The sequence below is a fragment of the Catharus ustulatus genome, chromosome 7 (genome assembly GCF_009819885.2).
Source record: "Catharus ustulatus isolate bCatUst1 chromosome 7, bCatUst1.pri.v2, whole genome shotgun sequence".
NCBI classification, from domain to species: Eukaryota; Metazoa; Chordata; class Aves; order Passeriformes; family Turdidae; genus Catharus; species Catharus ustulatus.
The window spans coordinates 29,321,429-29,339,450 of NC_046227.1; the positions used below are offsets into that span (position 1 = coordinate 29,321,429).

The 18,022-nt window shown below is 49.0% G+C and overlaps 1 protein-coding gene across 1 annotated transcript in view; it reads right to left on the bottom strand.

Annotated features, from left to right (window-relative positions):
• The window catches only part of SLC12A8 (solute carrier family 12 member 8), a 44,905-nt gene extending 29,882 nt beyond the window's left edge, over positions 1-15,023 (bottom strand). Inside the window, exons 1-4 of the mRNA XM_033065371.1 lie at positions 14,816-15,023; positions 13,948-14,094; positions 10,942-11,133; positions 8,321-8,552 (exon numbers count right to left, since the gene is read on the bottom strand). Of these exons, the coding sequence (XP_032921262.1) occupies positions 8,321-8,552; positions 10,942-11,133; positions 13,948-14,094; positions 14,816-14,884 (640 nt within the window). The 5' untranslated portion in view covers positions 14,885-15,023. The remainder of the gene's footprint in view (positions 1-8,320; positions 8,553-10,941; positions 11,134-13,947; positions 14,095-14,815) is intronic.
• Between the last annotated feature and the right edge of the window lie 2,999 nt (positions 15,024-18,022).

The window sequence follows — 18,022 nt, forward strand, 5'->3', positions numbered from 1 at the left end:
GATCCCACCATTAACCCTCTCCCAAAAACCACCCTCCACCGCACCTGTGCATCCCCACCGAGAGCGGCAGAGACAAACGCTGGGGTTTGGATGTCACTGAGAGGGAGCAGGAGCAGCACAGGATGGGCAGCACAGGGACAGGCAGCTGCCAGCCCAGGATCTTGCTGCAGGATGAATCACAGCCATGCATAAACACTGCTCAGTTGAGCAGACAAATGAGGGAGCGTGGAGGCTGACAGCGCTGTCGAGGGAAAGAACTCTGCGCGACCTCTTCTGAAGCCGCTCAGGGTTTCGGCAGCGTCCTGCAGACCAGCCTGCTGCAGGAGGCTTCTTGGAAAGAGGTTTGGCATCAGCCAGTGCAATGGATGCTGTGCTAGAAGAGGCATGGGGGACACGGGATCTCTGCAGTGGATACCCTCAGGAGGGCAGGACAGACTGGAGCAGAAGCACCAGGGCCGATCTGTTTGATGAAACCTGAAAAAACCTACTTGGGGTCATCATCCCTTTAGATATTTATCCTCTTGGGCACCTGCACCCCCATCCCCTCATGGAGCATCCCAGTCATCAGATCACGAGCCCCTCCCCTCCCTAAAGCCAGTGGACCTGCACTGCTTGGTGCTGGCCAACAGCTAAAAATAGCATAAAAGGCAGAATAAACAAAGGGAGCTGCTTAAATGTGTCTCTGATGTTTGTCTTTAGCTAATGGAGCAACTTTCATTTGCAGGATGCCGTCACCTCTCTCAGATCTGCTCCCCCCAAGCTCCCCCCAGCCACACCACATCTCCTGCAGGACTGGAGGGGGTGGGAGGAAATGCTGATTTCTGCCAACTCCCCATGCTCCTGCTTTATCTCTGCCTCAGCTCCTCGGGAAAGTGGAAAGCCACGAACGTACACAGGAGCACACTCGGAGCTGCACGGGCAGCTCGGCATCACAAAAGCCCTGCTTCAATAAAGGAAAAATAAGGAATGTGCCTGTGGAAGTAACTTGTAGAGCTGTTTGGCATTTACCCTGTCTCTACAGGTGGGTGGGGTTTAATAATTAAAAAAAAAAAAAAAGACAAAAAATGAACATTTTCTGCAGTTAGAAACTCTGAAATTCTGGTCAGGAGAAAAAAAAGTAAGAGGTTTTAACACAGGTGTTTCAACTTTTTAAATTCTTCTTATGTTTTGCAATATTTAATGCTAAGCACTAGACTTGCTGTAATATATAAATCCCTCCATTACTATTTGATTTTTTTGATGTGGTATTTTCAGCTTGGCTTGTTCAGTGGTATTCAAACCAGCTGGCGAAAATTATTTTATTCATTGCGAAGAGGACAAGAAGTACAGTGTCCCTTGCTCCACTTTACTTCTAGGAAAATAGTTTTCATCAATGGGGTGTCATTATCAATTACAGAATGGTATTTCTTGGAAGTCATGCCCAGAGTGCCCAGCTGTGGGAGGCTCTGGAGAACTTCTCCAGTGAAAAGTGTTAGGCTTGGGAGAGAAGAATTTAGGCTGAGTCAAGGCACAACAATTGGAGGAAAATGAGTGGCAGCTCAGTGGTGACGACACACATCCTTTGGGCTCCCGGAGTGACCTCCCCTCCATCTCAGAGCTACCCCGTGTGCTCCCTGGGACAAAGCCCAATCCAATCCATGCTGATCAAATCCCCATCTTTCAAAGGAAAAATGAAGCAACTTAATGCACCAGATCCTGTCACGAGTCTACTGCCATCCTCATGACTACAGCATCCCATGCTCCCAGCCTCTCACAATAAATTATGGATATATTACCCATATGACAGTAGTACATCAAAAGAAAACTATTCCTTTTGATGACTTTTTGATTTTGTGTCTAAAATGATCGTTTGTTTTTGTTTCTGGAAGGTTTTCATTATCCCTATACACAACACACACACAGTCACAGCCTTAAATCTGGCTTCAGAATGCAAATCAAACCAATCAGTGTTTGATTTTGGAAAGGCTGAGCAAGATGTTGTCACCTAAAAGAATTTTTTTGTTTGTTTGTTTGAAACTATTAATTGAATTCTGTGTAATAGAATACATTTTCCCTACAACAATCAATTTTTCAATGGATGGATTTTCCCCTTCAAGTAAAAAAGAAAACCAGAAAGAACCACTGAGCCATCATCCAGGTTAGTGTAGGTACAACCAGGATAAAATCTCTTACTTACAAGCAAAAAAGGCCAAAAGTTTTTAGCACAAGCCAGGAAAGAGGACGAACAGTAGATAAGGACCTGTTTTCCACACAAAGTTTTCTCTTTAGCTTAGGAGAAGAACGCAAACTAGAAGTGAAGTGGCTGAAGGAAGAATCTAATATCGAGAAATTATCTTAATAAATTAAGTCTCTAAATAAGGAAAGTTGATTCAGGGCACAGCTGAACTGTGACTGGAATGAAACACTGGGGGAATGGAAAAAAGAGGAGGAAAATATCTCCATCGTTTGAAATCTATTATATGGTGGCACCAAAAAAAAAAAAAAAGAGAGAAAAAAATCAATGCAATTAAATAAAGCTGTCCCATCTAAATACAGCAATGGGGAGAGAGGCAGAGATTGTGGGATGATACAGATCTTCCTCAAACCAGTCAGCTTCATTAGTTCTAGCATTAAACAAGCTGCTGCTGAAGGAGCCTGCACAGGGGTTTCATGGGAGGAATGGATGGCAAAAGCTCACATGAAAACAAAGTCTGGCAGGGAACAAAGCCAGCCAAGGCATTTCAGGATTTATTTATAAGTTCTAGGAAGATGAGCTTAGCATTGCTTTGCAGGGAAACAGCAAAGAAATTAAAGGTTAAATCAATGTGTACAAAACTTCCTGCATACATCAGGAAATCCATTACCTACTGAGCAAGATTAAACCTGTAACAACCTCAGCAAACCCTCTCCTGGCTCCAGGAATGGACCTGGGCCAGCCAGTCCCTGGCAGCACCATGCAGTGGCTCATTTCAGGGTTTCAGGGGAGGCCAGGACCCTCCTCATCCTCCACAGCACAGAGGATGGCAGAGGCTGCTCACTCCCATGGCCACTCAGCCGGAGCAGCCCAGGGAAGAGGAGGATGAAGAAGAGCACCAGAAATCTTCCAAGCAAGGTGGTTTAATGCAAAAAGGAGGGACACCAGACTGCCAAGTCCTCAAGAGACCCAGAACAGTGGGTTTAGGCTGCAGGAAGAGGGGGTTAGCCTGGGATAGCTGTGCCTAGGGCAGGGTCCCCAAGGATGCAGCAGAGGATCCATCACTGGAAATGTTTAGGAGCAGATGGGATGCACACAGCATCCGTCCCCAGTGCAGCCCAGTAGGTGCAGGAGGGCGGGACCCGCAGACCCTGAGCCCTCCTCCCCTCTTTATTACCCACCTCCTGGGAGATGCCTCGGGGCTCAGGAATGCTGCCTGTCTCGGCAGGGCAGGGACACAGGGATGCCGTCCCAGCCCCGGGGTGCAGCAGCTGTGCTGACACCTGAACATCTGCCAGCAGTCGGGACTGCAGCTCCTCACTCAACCCTACTGCTGGGTGTCCTCCAGCAAGGAAACACCGTGAAAACCTGTCTACAAACAGGGCAGCACAGTCACATCTCAACCTAACTGGTTTGTTTTTTACTTCTAAATAAACTGCTTTAAATACCTACTTCAGAGAACCTGGAGAGAGCAGTGCAGCTTTCCTCTCACTATCTAAATAAGGCCTCTAACAATGTTATCACTTTCCAAAACACATCTGTCCCGCAGCTCCTAGCCCAGACAATTGGCAGGTAACCAGTTAATAAATGTCTTCGCCAGACTGTTGAATAGGCTGGCCCCGACTCAAGAGTGATGTCAGGGCCATTCAATGCACTATAATTGGAAAAACCTGGGAAAAGCAATCCCGTGTTTTTTAATAAATAAAGAGTGTATTAGCAGCCTCCTGCCTTTATTCACCACGGTGTGTACCTTGTTCAGTAGCAAAGTGGGATTTTATTTTTTTTTTCTGCTGCTGCTTGCACAGTGATTCCTACTTGGGATTTGATGCCAGTTTCCAGATGTGTCTCAGGCCAGGAAGTCAGCAGTCTGGATAAAGCCTCTGGGATTTGCTGCAGATCATCTTCTGATACACACATCCTTCCTGCACCCTCTCATGATATTGGGGCACACCCCTGGTGCCCAAAAATAAAATAAAACAACCCAGAGCCAAGCAGAAGCCCCTGACTAGGATGCTTTGATCACTTTCATATTCCATCAGTGGGAATATTTTTAATTAATTCAGTCCATCGAAGCCCCAGAGGCAGCATTTGAGGGATCTTTACAACACCAGAGTGTCTATATGCATAAATCACTTCAACAATTGCAGGTTCCCTCTCTGCTGGAGCAGCTCCAGGCAAAACCCATCTCCCACAGATCCTCACCAGTGGTACCCACAGGACAGCACCAGCTCCCCAGCTCGGCCATACAACATTGGAGGGGGATGAATCCTCCAAAGCACTTGTCCTCAGAGGAATAAATGAAGATGATAAATGAGTTTTCTGGGCTGTGTGAGCAGCTTTGGGAAGCTGAAACCCAAGCGGGTGACATAAAGGATGTGGTTTGCGTGGAAAATATTCCCAAGCAGAAGCACCCTGACAGCAATATGCCTTTCAAACCTCCTGCATCCCTGAGAAATGAAGCACCCAGATTTCCCAGCCTGAGGAGAGGGGTTTAGCCCCACACAGCCAAGCTCCACGCTCACCCCAGCCACATGGTACCATCTACTGCAGGACAGGGGAATCCCAGCCCAAGGGGACTCAATTACTGAATTACTAACAAGATAATTTATTTTTCCCCCCCACAGGCATTTAAGAGGCTGTTGTTGGGCCTCTTTTGCTCACATTGTGATTCCTTTCATCTCCCCATCAAAGCACAACCAAATTAACATCAGTCCTCCTCCCAGTGAGCCCCCCCACGAGCTCCCACAGCCTCTCTGCTCTCACAGGGCACCTGGGAGCCACTGCCAAACAGGAAAGCAGGCGCCTAATTGAAAGGGAGTATTTGGGAGTCACCCTACACAAAAATTAGCAGAGATATGCTAGGAAAATAAAATAGTGGGCATTAACGGATGGCTTATCTTCTTTTTTTCCGTGACTCTAATGTTCAGGATGTGAAAAGGCCAAAAAGTTTCACATACTGTTCTGAGGAGCTGGTCGGGGAGAGGAGCATCCTCTCCTCTACTTTCACTGCTCCTCCCAAAATGACTCAGGTTGATTTTGAGGTATGGACCTCCATCATTAAAATACAGACATACACAAGCTAAAATATGAAAATTTGTAGCAAGTACTGGGTTTTGATGATGGGTTGAGAAGTGGAGCACTGACTGATTTCAATTCACCTGAGTTAGGTTTGCCAAAAACACAAACCTGTGCCTAGGGAGAAACGGAATAGGGTCGTCTCCTGTCTGAAGGAAGGAGCAATGGGGTCTCTGTTTCTGGAGAAGGGACTGAATTTTAAGGTGAGTGGCCAGAGACAGCTCCAGGAGGCTGTTTTCCAGAGGGACCCCCTCTCCTCACCACCCACCCTTGGCAGAGATCCCAGCCTGGGACTGTGACCAAGCCCCAGGGGAAGTGCCAGCTGAAGCCAAGGCAGGATTTAGGATTAACTCCAAAAAATCAGCAAGTCCCACCCCACCCTGCAGGCAGCCTGTGGAAAGGAGCAAAAGCCCTGGGGGCCAGGCAGAGGGACAGGGTAGCAAAAGGCCCAGAGGGGTCAGCAGCATCTGGACAAGTGACCCAGAGCACTCCCTGTCTGCTGGAGCACTCGGCTCCTCCAGCCCCAGATCCTGCCTGCAGCAGCCCAGCTGGCTCTTGGAGCAGGAATGAGCCACAGAGAGAGGAAAAAAAAGGAGAAAGAGCAGCAGGAAGCCCTGCTGAGAAGCCCCCTTTTGTGTAAACATGCTCCATCCTCAGACTAAAAATAAAGGCAAACCACAGGAAGGGAGTGAGTGCTTGGACAATATCCGATTTGGTGTGTGCCTGGGTGTGAGCTGCGGGAATGGGGAGAAGAGCAGGGGACTCCACCCAGCACAACCACACAAAGGCAGCCAGTTAAGACCTTCAAGATGGACAGGCATTCCTGGAGATTATTTAAATTCAAGTAACTGCTGTTTGGCAGATGTGCAATCCTTTGGTATGTGTGCAGCGCTTGGAAATGTTAAGTGAGGGGAAAGGCTGCCATGGCAGAAAAGGCAGGATGACTGCACAAGGCCCATTTTACAGGGTCAGAGACTGAGACCCAAGGCTGTGAACTGAAACCCCATAAACCTGCCATAAAACAAGGACACGACCCAGACAAGCTGTCAGCTCACAGCTCCAGCCTCAAAAGCCACCTCTCCCTGCACACTGCCTTTGCATCTCAGCTCCTGCTGCAGCCACAGAACCAATCTGAGAACAGCTGCACACTCCTGAGGGCTGTGGAGGGCTGATCAGAGGAATGCCCACCCCAAAGGGGTCTCAGATGCATCCCCTGGTGCTGGGTTTTGATGCACTGCACCCTGCCATTGCCATCCGCTGGCTCTGGGGGCTGGAGCTGCAGCACCCCCTGCGTGTCCCAGCTGCAGAACCCTCGCAGGAGGGATGCTTTGTGGTGGGTGCCATCCCTAGAGACAGCACCCATCCATCCATGCATGGAGAGCGGGCAGCACAGCGTGGGGAGGCTCCTCGGAGCCCAGCGCTCACCCTTGGTGCTGACACACCACTCAGAGGCTTTCTGGGGAAATGCAGGGCTTGGAGGATCCCCCACCAGGCTGGAGGGAAAGCACAGCCTCACAGGGAAGCGCCTGTGGAAGCAGGAGAGCTACAGCTGTGCCTGCCAGCCGCAGGTCCCATCCTAGGGACTGCTCTGGATCAGCACCATCAGCCCGATGTCCTTCCGTGCCCTGGGAGCCCTCCTCTCTTTATTCCTCTGCAATGCTCTGCCACCTCATCTCCCTTCCTTTCTCTATTTTCTGTCAGAAGAAAATGACAGTGCTCAGCAGTGGAGGAAATCAAAGACAACTATGTTGGCCTCCACTTGAGCATGTTTCCTGCTGATGTTTGTATTCCTTTAATTCTTGCCTCCTGGTCCTATATTCACTTTCCTACAATCAGGTCTCACCTCATATATTCACTTTTTCTCTGCTATTAGAAAGGTCTACTACAAGCACAACAAAAACACAACACACTCCCCCCCAGCCCTGTTTCCTCTAGAAAGCAGCTTCCTATGAAACACAGCTGTTTGGAGCAGGTCACTTGCTTTCCCTGCAAAACACACCACAGCAACACAACTGTCCTTGCTTCATTCTCATTTACAAGTACTGCTGAAACTTTGACAGGCTCTCATTTGGGGCATTTCCTACATGCAAATGCCTTTCCATAAGGCTCTGTCTGACAGAGGAGCAGCTGCTTCTGTCCCCATGCCACGTCCTTGCACACCACAAAATGAAAGAGCAGCATGAATGACACTTGTGCCATCGGTGCTACAAGTACCCCCACGACACCTCCTGCCACCCAGCCCGGCAGCTGAATCACAGCTGTCAATGAAAAATGAAGATATTTCCTTAAACTCACTCCAGTAGGTCACTTGGAACCCCCTCAGGGTGCTGCTGGACACAGAGGAAGCCAAGAAAAAGGTGACACCTTCTGTTTACTCAGCTAATTACACTTCATTACTGCTGCACTGCCTGTGGTGCCCTGAGAGGTGTTTCCAACACACAGACAGAAGAAAGGGAACAGGACTTGGTGTGAGCAGGGCTGCAGGTGGGAGCCCTGAACCTCCCCCTTGCCCGAGCTGGAGCTGTCACTGCAGGCTGAACTCAGTCTGGGAAAAGTTAGCAGAACTCCCACTCGTGGCTCCTTGAAACCTCAGCAGTCACCTGTCCTCTCCCATCTCCCTCCTCACATCCCCAGCACAGCCCTGGGCAGCAGACCCAGCAGAGTGACCCACATCCAGGGCCTAAGTGACCTCAGAGATCTCTGGACAAGATCTCCATCATGGGCACAATGACAAATTAGGCAACAGAAGGCCACAAAGAACACTGCAAACACAGATATGCTCTATGTTGTTAGAAAACCTCCAAGTGAAACATAACAAGAGCACAAATTGAGAGCTCAGTCTCTGGGGTTAAACACCTAAATTAATAAGGCATCTTCAGTCATGCTCTGGAAATGCTCCTTGCAAAATTATGGATTATTTCTAAAATAAGGGGACCAAAGGACAGGGGACACATCTGGAAGCTCTGAACTCTCCCACTGTCCGAGTGAGTGTCACTCCACAAACACAGCTAAGGAGAAAACCCCAGGGAGCTAATGCCTGCTGACCCCAATGCAATGAACCCCCAGTTTTACCTGGATCAAGATGTGTAAAGGACCCAATGACAAAGTCCAGCGTTGAGACAGCCAGCAGGAAGAGCAGCAGGAGCTGGAGCCTGATGATCCACTTCACCCCAGCCAGATTGATTCCCAGCAGGCCGAGCAGGACAGCCAGGGAGATGCCACGCACTGCCCAGATGTTGCTGAGGCTCAGGACACCTGCAATGGACTCTGCAAAGCCAGTGATGTACATGGCACCTGCAACACACTGAGGGACACAGCTCTGAGTGCCCTGCTGGAGAAAAAGGGATCCCCTTCCACAGCGCCCATGCCGGGCTGTGGGACAGACAGACAGACAGACAGACAGACATTTGCTGTCACTGTACAGCCTTTAATGTCACTCTGGCCTGCAGGGACTGAACCTTATTGCAGTGAGACAGCACACTGCCAGGGCAGCAGAGCTACTGCCTGGGCAAACAGGGAAGGCTGACTGCAGAGCCAGCAGCCCAGATGTTCCACTGCCACATCCACCCTCTATTAACACTCCAGGAGAAACCACACGGGCTCCTCTGAGAGAGAAAAGGATGAGTCAACCTCTGTGTTTGCTCCCTTCTTCTGTTTCTCTGGAGGAAAGGGTCCCAGTTTACACATGCAGTTTGTTTCCCCTTCACTGCCTCCTGGGGGTTATTTTTAACTCCATGTGTAGTTTGGATGCAAACTAAACTCTGATGTTTCACCAGTTCCCCATCTCGCTGCTGGAATGGAGCCTGCCCTTTGGAGGAGAGCACACTGTGTGAGCTGTGCCTCCCTGAGCTCCCAGCAAAGCTGCCTGTTTGCTCAGCAGCAGGACAGGACATGCACTCAGCCCCAGGTGGCCAAGAGCCTGCAGGACAGGACATCTGCAGCGCAGGCTCAGGCCCCAAACATCACTGCAGGACAACAGTCCAAAACACCAGGATGTTTCCCTCCAGAAATTCCCACTAGCTGACATTTCAGAATAACCCTTTGCAGTGCATGGCATGCCTGGAAAACCAGGGCAGGGCAGGCAGCTGCATTTGGTATGGATGGTGTGACCCTGCAAGCCATGATTCCTGCCCACAGATGAGGGATGTGCAGCTGCCACAGGACTGGAAGGGAGAAAACCTCTACTCAGGACAGCAAGAGCAGATCCCCCACCTGGGACAGAGCCAGCACTGCTCCACTGAGGTGCTCAGGACAACCTGGATCATGCCTGGGAGCTGCAGGATTTGTGTGGTTTTCAGCAAGGTTGATGGCATTCTGATGTTCAGACTCAGACTTGTTCAACTTGGAGATCCTGGAGGATTCGCTTCCATCACAGGCAGACACCAAGACCTGGGGAGCTACACCCTGAGTCTTTCTCTGCAGCATGGCCAGTCATTCCCCACTTGTCCCAGTCAGAGCAGGGAACAGGGAGTACCCCATCTCTGGCAGCAGCTGCCTTATGCCAGAGGATACAGCCCACCCCCCGAGTATCCTGTAGCAGAGGATCAGCCTGCAGCTGGTGCAGAGCACATTGGGCAGAAAGCACAGCTGAGAAAGGAAAGGCATCAGCAGCTTTCAGGAGCAGGCAAAGAGATTTTAAGTGAGTTGCCAGCTCCCAGCCTGCAGCCCCTGTGCACAAGGGATGCCAAGCCAAGGGCCAGGGCTGCTGCAGCTCAGCTTTTACGACCCTCAGGACAGGCTGCAACCTGATTGCTTTCCCAGACAGGGTCGTCTCGGAGAGCAAGAGTGGAAAATATGACAGGAAGGATTCTCATGTGTGGCCCATTTCCATATCTTGGCTTGTAACTGGGTTCAGTTCATATTTTATGGACACTTGCTTTTAATCTGGAGTGAAAGGAGAAGAGGGGGATTATTTTTGGTTTGGGGGCTGTTAAGGGGTTTTGGAGATTGCTGTAAGCCAGTCAGTTAAAAACAAACCTCCATAAAAACGCTTCTCTGCTCACCACATTTTATACTGTTCATAACATCTTTATGGGGGGAGAGGGTTAAATTACTGCAGGTTTAAGTGATTATTTTCCATTCTTTTTGTATACTACTTGTGTATTTTTGTGCTTCATCACCACAACAGCTCCTTGGGATCTTTCAGAAAATCCAGAACTGTGACTTTTGGCTCACAAGAAGTCAATTAGCTGTGGCCCTTACCCCTGCCCAGCTCTCCTCCCACACCAGCTCCACTTCTCCTGGCTCCCACAGAGAAGCAGCCAAGGCTTGCCCAGTCCCTGAGGGTATGTGGAGCACGCCAAGGCCAACCTGCCAGTCCACAGCCACTGACTGAGCTGTGCTTGGCCACCCTGACCTCTCCTGCTTCATTTAATTCCAGTCTCCCGCCAGCAAGGGCATGTCCTGGCAATGGGGGTAATTTGGGATGGGAGGACGTGTCCTGCATGGCTTGTCCAGACACTCAGCTCCTCCACAGGGTGACCCATGCCAGGCAGCTCAGTGCCATGCACAGGCTGGCTCCTGGGAGCAGCGTGGGGCTCAGAGCTCCCTGTGGTGCCCTCCCATGGTGTCCAGCACAGAGCAGCATCACCCAGATCTTACTTGAAACATTACTTTCTGCAGCAGGACAGCACAAGATTAATGTCTGCATTGCAATGTTGCCAAATTTTCTTTGAATAACTTTTTTTAATTACCTGGCCAAAAATGTAAAGGAGGCCAATGGTGCCCCCTACTCTCCCTCCAAGGACAGTAGAAATCATGGAGTAGACTCCTCCACTTCCAATGCTGCACTTCTCACACACCCCAATTCCAGACAAGACTGTCACCAGGGCAACCAGAATGACAAAGGACACCAGAAACATGCCCATTACAATGCCAGTGTTTCCCTGGAATGAAAAAAAATTAAATAAAAATTAATTCCCACCAATCTGCTGGGACAGAATAAGAACCTACCCACTTCTAGTCACTAGTGAGCTATAAATCTGGAGTCATTACAGATTAAAAGAAACACACAGAGACACCCCTACTTGTCTAATTAACACAATTGATTGCCAAATTTAAAGCCTTTATTAGCACCCCTTTGATGAGAACCTTGTCCTTGAGCCTGGGGCTGGGCAGACCTTTGCATGAGCAGGTTCTGCTCTGTCAATGGGCTCCTCCATGAATCACTGATTTTGTCTTCTGGTTTAAAAGGAATGAGGTCAAACAATGATTCAGCCACCATAGTCAGGGGATCACTGCCTGTCTGCATGGTTTAGAATGACATGCTTTTAAAAAAAAACCAAAACACTTTCATAACAAAAAGTAGTTTCAAAATTGAACCCCTGGGGATTTGCAACGACTGATTTATTAACAGCATCAAGCTTGCATTTTAATTTTTCAGAACGTTTACCTTTGAAAGCTCTGATCCTTCCAAACAATGAGATCCCAAAGAACAAAACCCCAAAGGCAACACAGCGTGGAAGATAAATAACACTCCCACAAAGGAGCATGCCTCAGCCCTTATCTGCGGGGCGTACGCAGAGTGGCAGGTGGCTCTCGCCCTGCCTGGACCCAGAGGACTTTTCTGCACAGGATTCAGCCCCACAGAAAAAAAACAACCCTTCCTGCTTGGGGCAGAGGGAGGGCCCCAGGAGGACGGTCTCACTGTGGGGTGAAGAGAAAAAGCCTCTGAACAAACACAGCTGCAGGGCCCAGCTGGCTGCCTCAGGAACCAGCACAACCCCTTTTCTGGGGTTCAGTTTGCCATTCACGGTCAGATTTTCAGAAAGAGAAGGTGCTTAGTACCTCCAAAAGAATTTAGGAACTCTTCTGAGCTCAGGATCTTCCCACTCTCTCACACATGGCTGTAATTTATTTTCCAGGGTCAGGAGTTTTCCCTTGTGCTCCAGCCCACCTTCCCCTGCTGACAAATCGCTCAGGCCAGTGCACAGCAATGTGAAGTCGCCTCCAGTGCCCAGGACTTTGTTAACATCTGGTTTCCCTTCCTTTTACTTATATTCCAGGCCATGTCCACATCCCCTCTTTCCAGCCTTGCTCCAGCAATGCTTATCTCTGAGGTCACACTAGCTGTGATGGGGTTTTTATCACCAGCACTAAAAGGCTGCTTCCCTGCTCTGGGGTTGGTAGAAATCTCAGTTGGTTTTTTTTTTTAATTTTTCTCTTTTTTTGTGAAAAACAGAAACATATCCAGGATGTTGCTATCATCATAAAATCCTATTTTGGTTCAGCATCCTGCTGCCTTTGACAGGGGCGTTATCTGGTCAGTGGGGAACAGAGCCAAGGCTTGCTATAAACACAGCTGTGGTTGGGTCAGCACCACAGCCCACTCCAACCCTATACTTCTTTTTGAAAGGACAATTGTTCTTTTCCTTCAGTTGCTTATCCCAGATTAAATGGTTAATAAATACGATATGCTTCAGTTAAAAAAAAGAATAAATAAACATATGCAAACATTCATTTAGCCTTGGGCTTTTCCAGAAAGGTGGGACCAGGCTATGACAGCAGTTAATGGGCAATCTAATGGTTCCTACAGAAGAAAGGGTTAACAGTAAGACCAAGGGGGAATGCTGGACTCACAGCAACAATAGCAAACAGAGAAAGTGGGAAGAAAAAGCCCCCATTAAACACTGATGCTTATTTATGCATGCATGCTGGAAGGGGTTAGTGCAGCAGCAATCCCTGTTGAACATTTCAGCAAGATTAGGTCCCCTGGAACTGCAAAGCTCCACCAGCCCCAGCTCCAGCTCTGGAAATTTATAGCAAAAGCCTGACTCTGGGAATAGCTCGACATATGACTGTCCTCTGCCAGGGGAGCTCTGTGCCAACCCTGACTGCTCCTCCCTTCCCTTTGATGCTAGCTTCCAGCTGGTTCAGTTTTTCTTGTATTTACTGGCTTTATTTATATTTGTGTTTGCTCCAGAAGTAACTTGCTTTCAAAGGAGATGTGGAGGAAATAAAATCAGAGGGAAAAAGAAGCTAAAAAATCATCCCAACTTCTCCACCACGACAACTGCAGCTCCCCTCAACACCTCCAGCAAAGCAATTTTCAGCACAGGGTGCAAGTGTCCTCCTGCTCCTTTTGGAAGGTGTCCACCACGCCTGTGACAAGAACTCTGCCTGAAGCTCAACTCCATCCTTCTCTGGAGAAGCTTTCCTTCTTCTAAAGGGAAATTTTGAGGCACAATACAATGTTTTGCATCAGGAGAGGATGGTAGTCCAGGCTCTGACCCTGAGTGAGATACTGTTAAGGACCCAGCAGTGCAAGATCCTTTGACAGCAATGACAATTTCACCTGACTGAGGATTCACCATCCGAAAAATCAGAGACTCCATCACTGGCATGTTTGGAAGAGACTTACTTCAGTGGTGTTGGGAAGATGGATGAGTGACTATAACTCCTTTACCTGAAAAGTGCTAATTTCTCTTCAACAATACAGCACCAGGGTGTCCCTGTTCATTGTCAAGGTTGGTTGTTGAGTTTTCCTTTCTCTTTCTGAAAGCTAAGATAGGAAACCACTCACAAGGACCACTTCAGCTGCACATTTTAGTGGAACTTTTTGAAAAACTACAAAATACCAGAGGGCATGAGCAACATCTATAACGAAGAGCACAGGATCCAAAACACTTGGGTGGTGATGGAGATACGAGGTAAGGAGGGGCAGAGGAAAATGTCTATTCAAACATTCAGCACTCACTCACCACAAGCCATCCCGTCCTCAGGAAAAGAACCACTCCAAAAATGTTGATCATGCAGGAGGTGAAGACCCCATCCCACGTTCCAAAGAGCACTGGCTCCCATACAAACAGCTGGATCTTCCACCAGGGCTTGGTCTGGGTTTGAGACACCTGGGGAAAAGCAAAGCCTGGGGTTTACCTCTCATGTTTTATGGACAGCCACCAACACAGGGATGGCCACCAACAGCTGCTAAGGCAGCCCTTTGCTGCAGGCTGTCCCTAAGGCTGTTGGGATGCCTGGGCCCTGAAAGAGAGGGCTCCCTACAATACCCTGGTTATATTCTTCTAGGATAAGCAGCAACAGAACCCTACTGAGCTTCAGTGAATTTACCCTAGTGCATGAACCAAAAACACCATCCAAGGGTCCTTCACAGAGCCTCCACCTACACACTGTGCTTCTCCTCCTGTCCCTACCAAACACTCCACCAAGGCAAGCAGGATCCTCAGTGCATGGGAGAAGTCCCTTAGAGGACATGACAAACCAGGCTGGACCAGTTCAGACCAGCAGAGTAGGTTAGGATGGTCTTCCCATCACATCATATCTGATCAGGACCCTTTGCTTCTCAAGGAGATGTGGGACTCTGGGACTTGGGGCACAGGGATTTTCCAGAGTTGCTGGAACCAAGATCTGAAACTTCAGGGAAACTGCTTCCTCTTGCCCTCTGGAAATCAAGTCTCCTCTTTCCCTTTCTATGTCACACACCTCAGATGTACATAGCAAAATGAAGGGCAGTTTTTTTACTTTGTTCCCATTCCCTTGCCACAGAGGTGGCTGGGAGTGTGGAGGCCGTGGAAGTAGAAATGTGGGAAAGGCAATGTCTCTGTGACATACCTGCTGTGCTTCCTCATGGAAGAGCTCTTGGACGTATCCCTCCGTGCGGGCCCCGTTCCGGCTGAGCATCGTCTCCTCCCGCTGCTCCTCCCGCCCCAAGCACAGCTCTAACACAGCCACAGCCAAAGCTGCTCGCAGGGGAAGCTCAGCTCGGTCAAACTCCTGCAGTGCTGGGGCCTCCGTTGTAGAAGGTTCATGGTTTTATTCCAGCTTTACTGTGGAAGCAGGAAAGATGAAAGACACGAGTGCTGCTTTCCCAGCCTGCCAAAGCACAAGGCCATTGTCCACAGAGTCAATAGCAGCTTGAAGCAGATGCTGAACCAGAGTGACACCAGAGCAAGCAGAGAGCAATGCTCCCCCAGCACCCTCCCAAGCCCTGCTCCCAGCACAGGCTCCACCATCAGCCACACATTTAACAGCCCTTGGTAGCCTTTTCCAAATCTAACCCCAGCATCCTGTAGCACTGGCTCCACAGCTCCACAGTGTTGTCTGCAAAATGCATTTCCTCTCGTTGGTTTTAAGTCTGGTGCCTGGTAATGTCATTGCATGCTCCTGTGCTCCAGTGTCATAGGACACAGGGATTATTCACTTCCCAGCACCACTCATCACTTCCCAGCCTTGATCATGTCTCCTCCAGCTGCACCTTTTGCAGACCAAGGTCCTGCCAGTGGATTCAGTTACCCACAGTCTCCCACACCAGGTGTCAAGAGAGACCTTTTGGCTATTCTTCAGCACAGTACACCATGCTTAGTAAGACAAACAGGGCTGCAGCCAGAGGGGAGTGAGTCTTGTTCCACAAATGTGGAGAGGGCAGTTTTTGCGGATCATTGGCTCTCCTGGGGCTGGTAATTTGCTGGCCAGCTGAGCCCACATGCTTACAAGTACCAACCATGATCACACAAGGCTTGTACCAACAGCTGGACAGTTTACCTGAGACCAGAGACCAAATTAATCACAGGCACAGGGCAGGAATCCAACAGAAACGTGCTTTGCCTGTTGCACAGGGACAGAGCCACACAAAAACTACTTTGTGCCACTCAGGATTTCTGCAGCAGGGTCTGAATGCCTTTCACCATCCTGCCCTTATTACTCTCTTTGAAATACCCAGTATTAAATAACCAAAGCAGATGCAGCTCCACCACAGTGTTTCAGCTGCAGAAGGTCTCCTGCAGCTGGGGTACAATGGCCAGCACAGGAGGTTTTTCTTTGCCCTGCCCACATGGCCAGTTAAGCAGCACCAAAGCCATAAGAGTTCACTGATGCCCTGCTGTTGCCTCCACATTTCTTGAAGCAAATAACCCTTCACAATATCACAAATGGTTGCTGTTACAGGGAGATTGGGACTTCAAGCAGGGCAAAAGCAGCAGGAGCAGATGAACTCTAAAGAAACAAAGCTCATGTTTTGTTTTTTTTTTTGTTTTTTTTTTTTTTTTTTTTTTTTTAAATAGCCACAGTAATAAAAAAATGGAAGAAAATACACAACATGAAACAAGATTGCAATTGAATAGCCATTTTGTCCTAAGAATCCCCTGTGCAGTCCTTCCTCAACAGAGAATTCTCTCAGCATTCACTGGGTCATCCAAACTCCAGTCTGCCACAGCAGTCCCATTTGGATGTGGAGAAACACGGAGGCTGCAGCCCTGCGGCCCCTGCTCTCCTAAAGCACTCCACCAAGGGATCAGAAGGAGATGGCTCCAACCCCTGACAGCAGCTTAGGGCTGGAGGGACTTGCTCAGTGTGTCTGGTGTGTGACATTACATGGGTAGGTGTGATGCACCCAAATTAGCCATCTGAAACTTGCCAAATGCACAAAGAAGGGCTGCACACGTGGGTTTCAGACCTGAAGCACACCTAGCAAGAAATGTTACCTGCCTAGACATTTAAATCCCCTTATCTCACCATTTCCTTCCTTTTTCTCTGCTTTAAAACCCTTCTCCTGTGCTCTGGAGCCCTCTGTGCTCAGCTCAGCTCACCTTGGTGTAAGGTCTTCCTCCTCCACAGTCCCAGGAAACTGCCTCTGCACCACTTCTCTATGGCATTTCCAACTGCCTAAAAATCTTATTACCCAGTTCTGTAATAATTTACATCCACCACGACTCATGGACCCATTGGTCTGTACGAGGTAGCCAAAGCAAGCACAGGAGGGGGTGTAAAGCACAGAAGTGGGAGCTGAACAAACACATACACAGCTACATCCCAATTCATGAACGTGCAAGAATTTCTGCAATTTAGGGTCTGTGAGGGGATAGTCCTCGGGGCAGGGACCCTCCCCTTGCCCCAGGCAGCGCTCTATCAATACAGGGATATTTTTGGGTGCTATTTTGTATCTAGGTCACCTACCCTGAGGAAACTTTTTCTGCTATACACACCAGCAGGATAAATAAACTAAACAGACACAATTTTCCTCTAATATAAATGAGCCCCCAACTTGAAAGTAAATTGCTGTTATTTTTCCTAAAGTTTCTGCCAAATACACTAACCAGTCTATAAATTAAAGACGAACGTCTGTTTTAATCTTTCCATACCATTTAGCACTCAAGAGAGCAGAAGAGCATTAACAAACCTCGCAGAAACATTACAAAAGCTCATCTCCTTTTCCTGCAACACTTCTACACTTAATTGCAAAACCAGATTCCGATAGATTAAATTTCTGTGCCCTCCACATCCTTTCAAAGCACTATTTTATTAATCAGCACATTCAAGCTGCTTCTGAGCTAAGCGTCGCTGCTGTGAGCTGCTCAGCAGCTGGCTGGTTTTGGGGAGGAAAGGTTAACGCCTTCCCAAGCACAACTGCGTGTGGTCCCACGACCTCCGGAGCTCCGATCCCCGCCGGAGGAGCTGCTCCTAAAGCCTCTCCTCCCGAGGCACCCAGCGGCCAACAGCTTTTTAGTTTTAATAAAACCCTTCAACTCTTCTCCGGGTCAAGTTCTTAAAAACACCTGATTTAGGAGTCTTTTAGGAAAGCGGAATTAAAGGGAAACGAAGCAGCCATCAGCGCAGCAAAGGTAACGCCGCACCGAGCAGCGCTGGGCTATTCCCGGTTACTCATTTACAGCCCCAGCCAGGACAATTACCGAGCTCGTTTTGTTTTCACATATCTCCGTAGAGCAACGAAAGCTGCGGAATACCAGGCGTGGGAAGCGAGCCCGGGCTCTCCTCAGCAATTCCAGAGTTCCTGTGTGGCCGGAGAGCTCCGGCTCGGCAGAG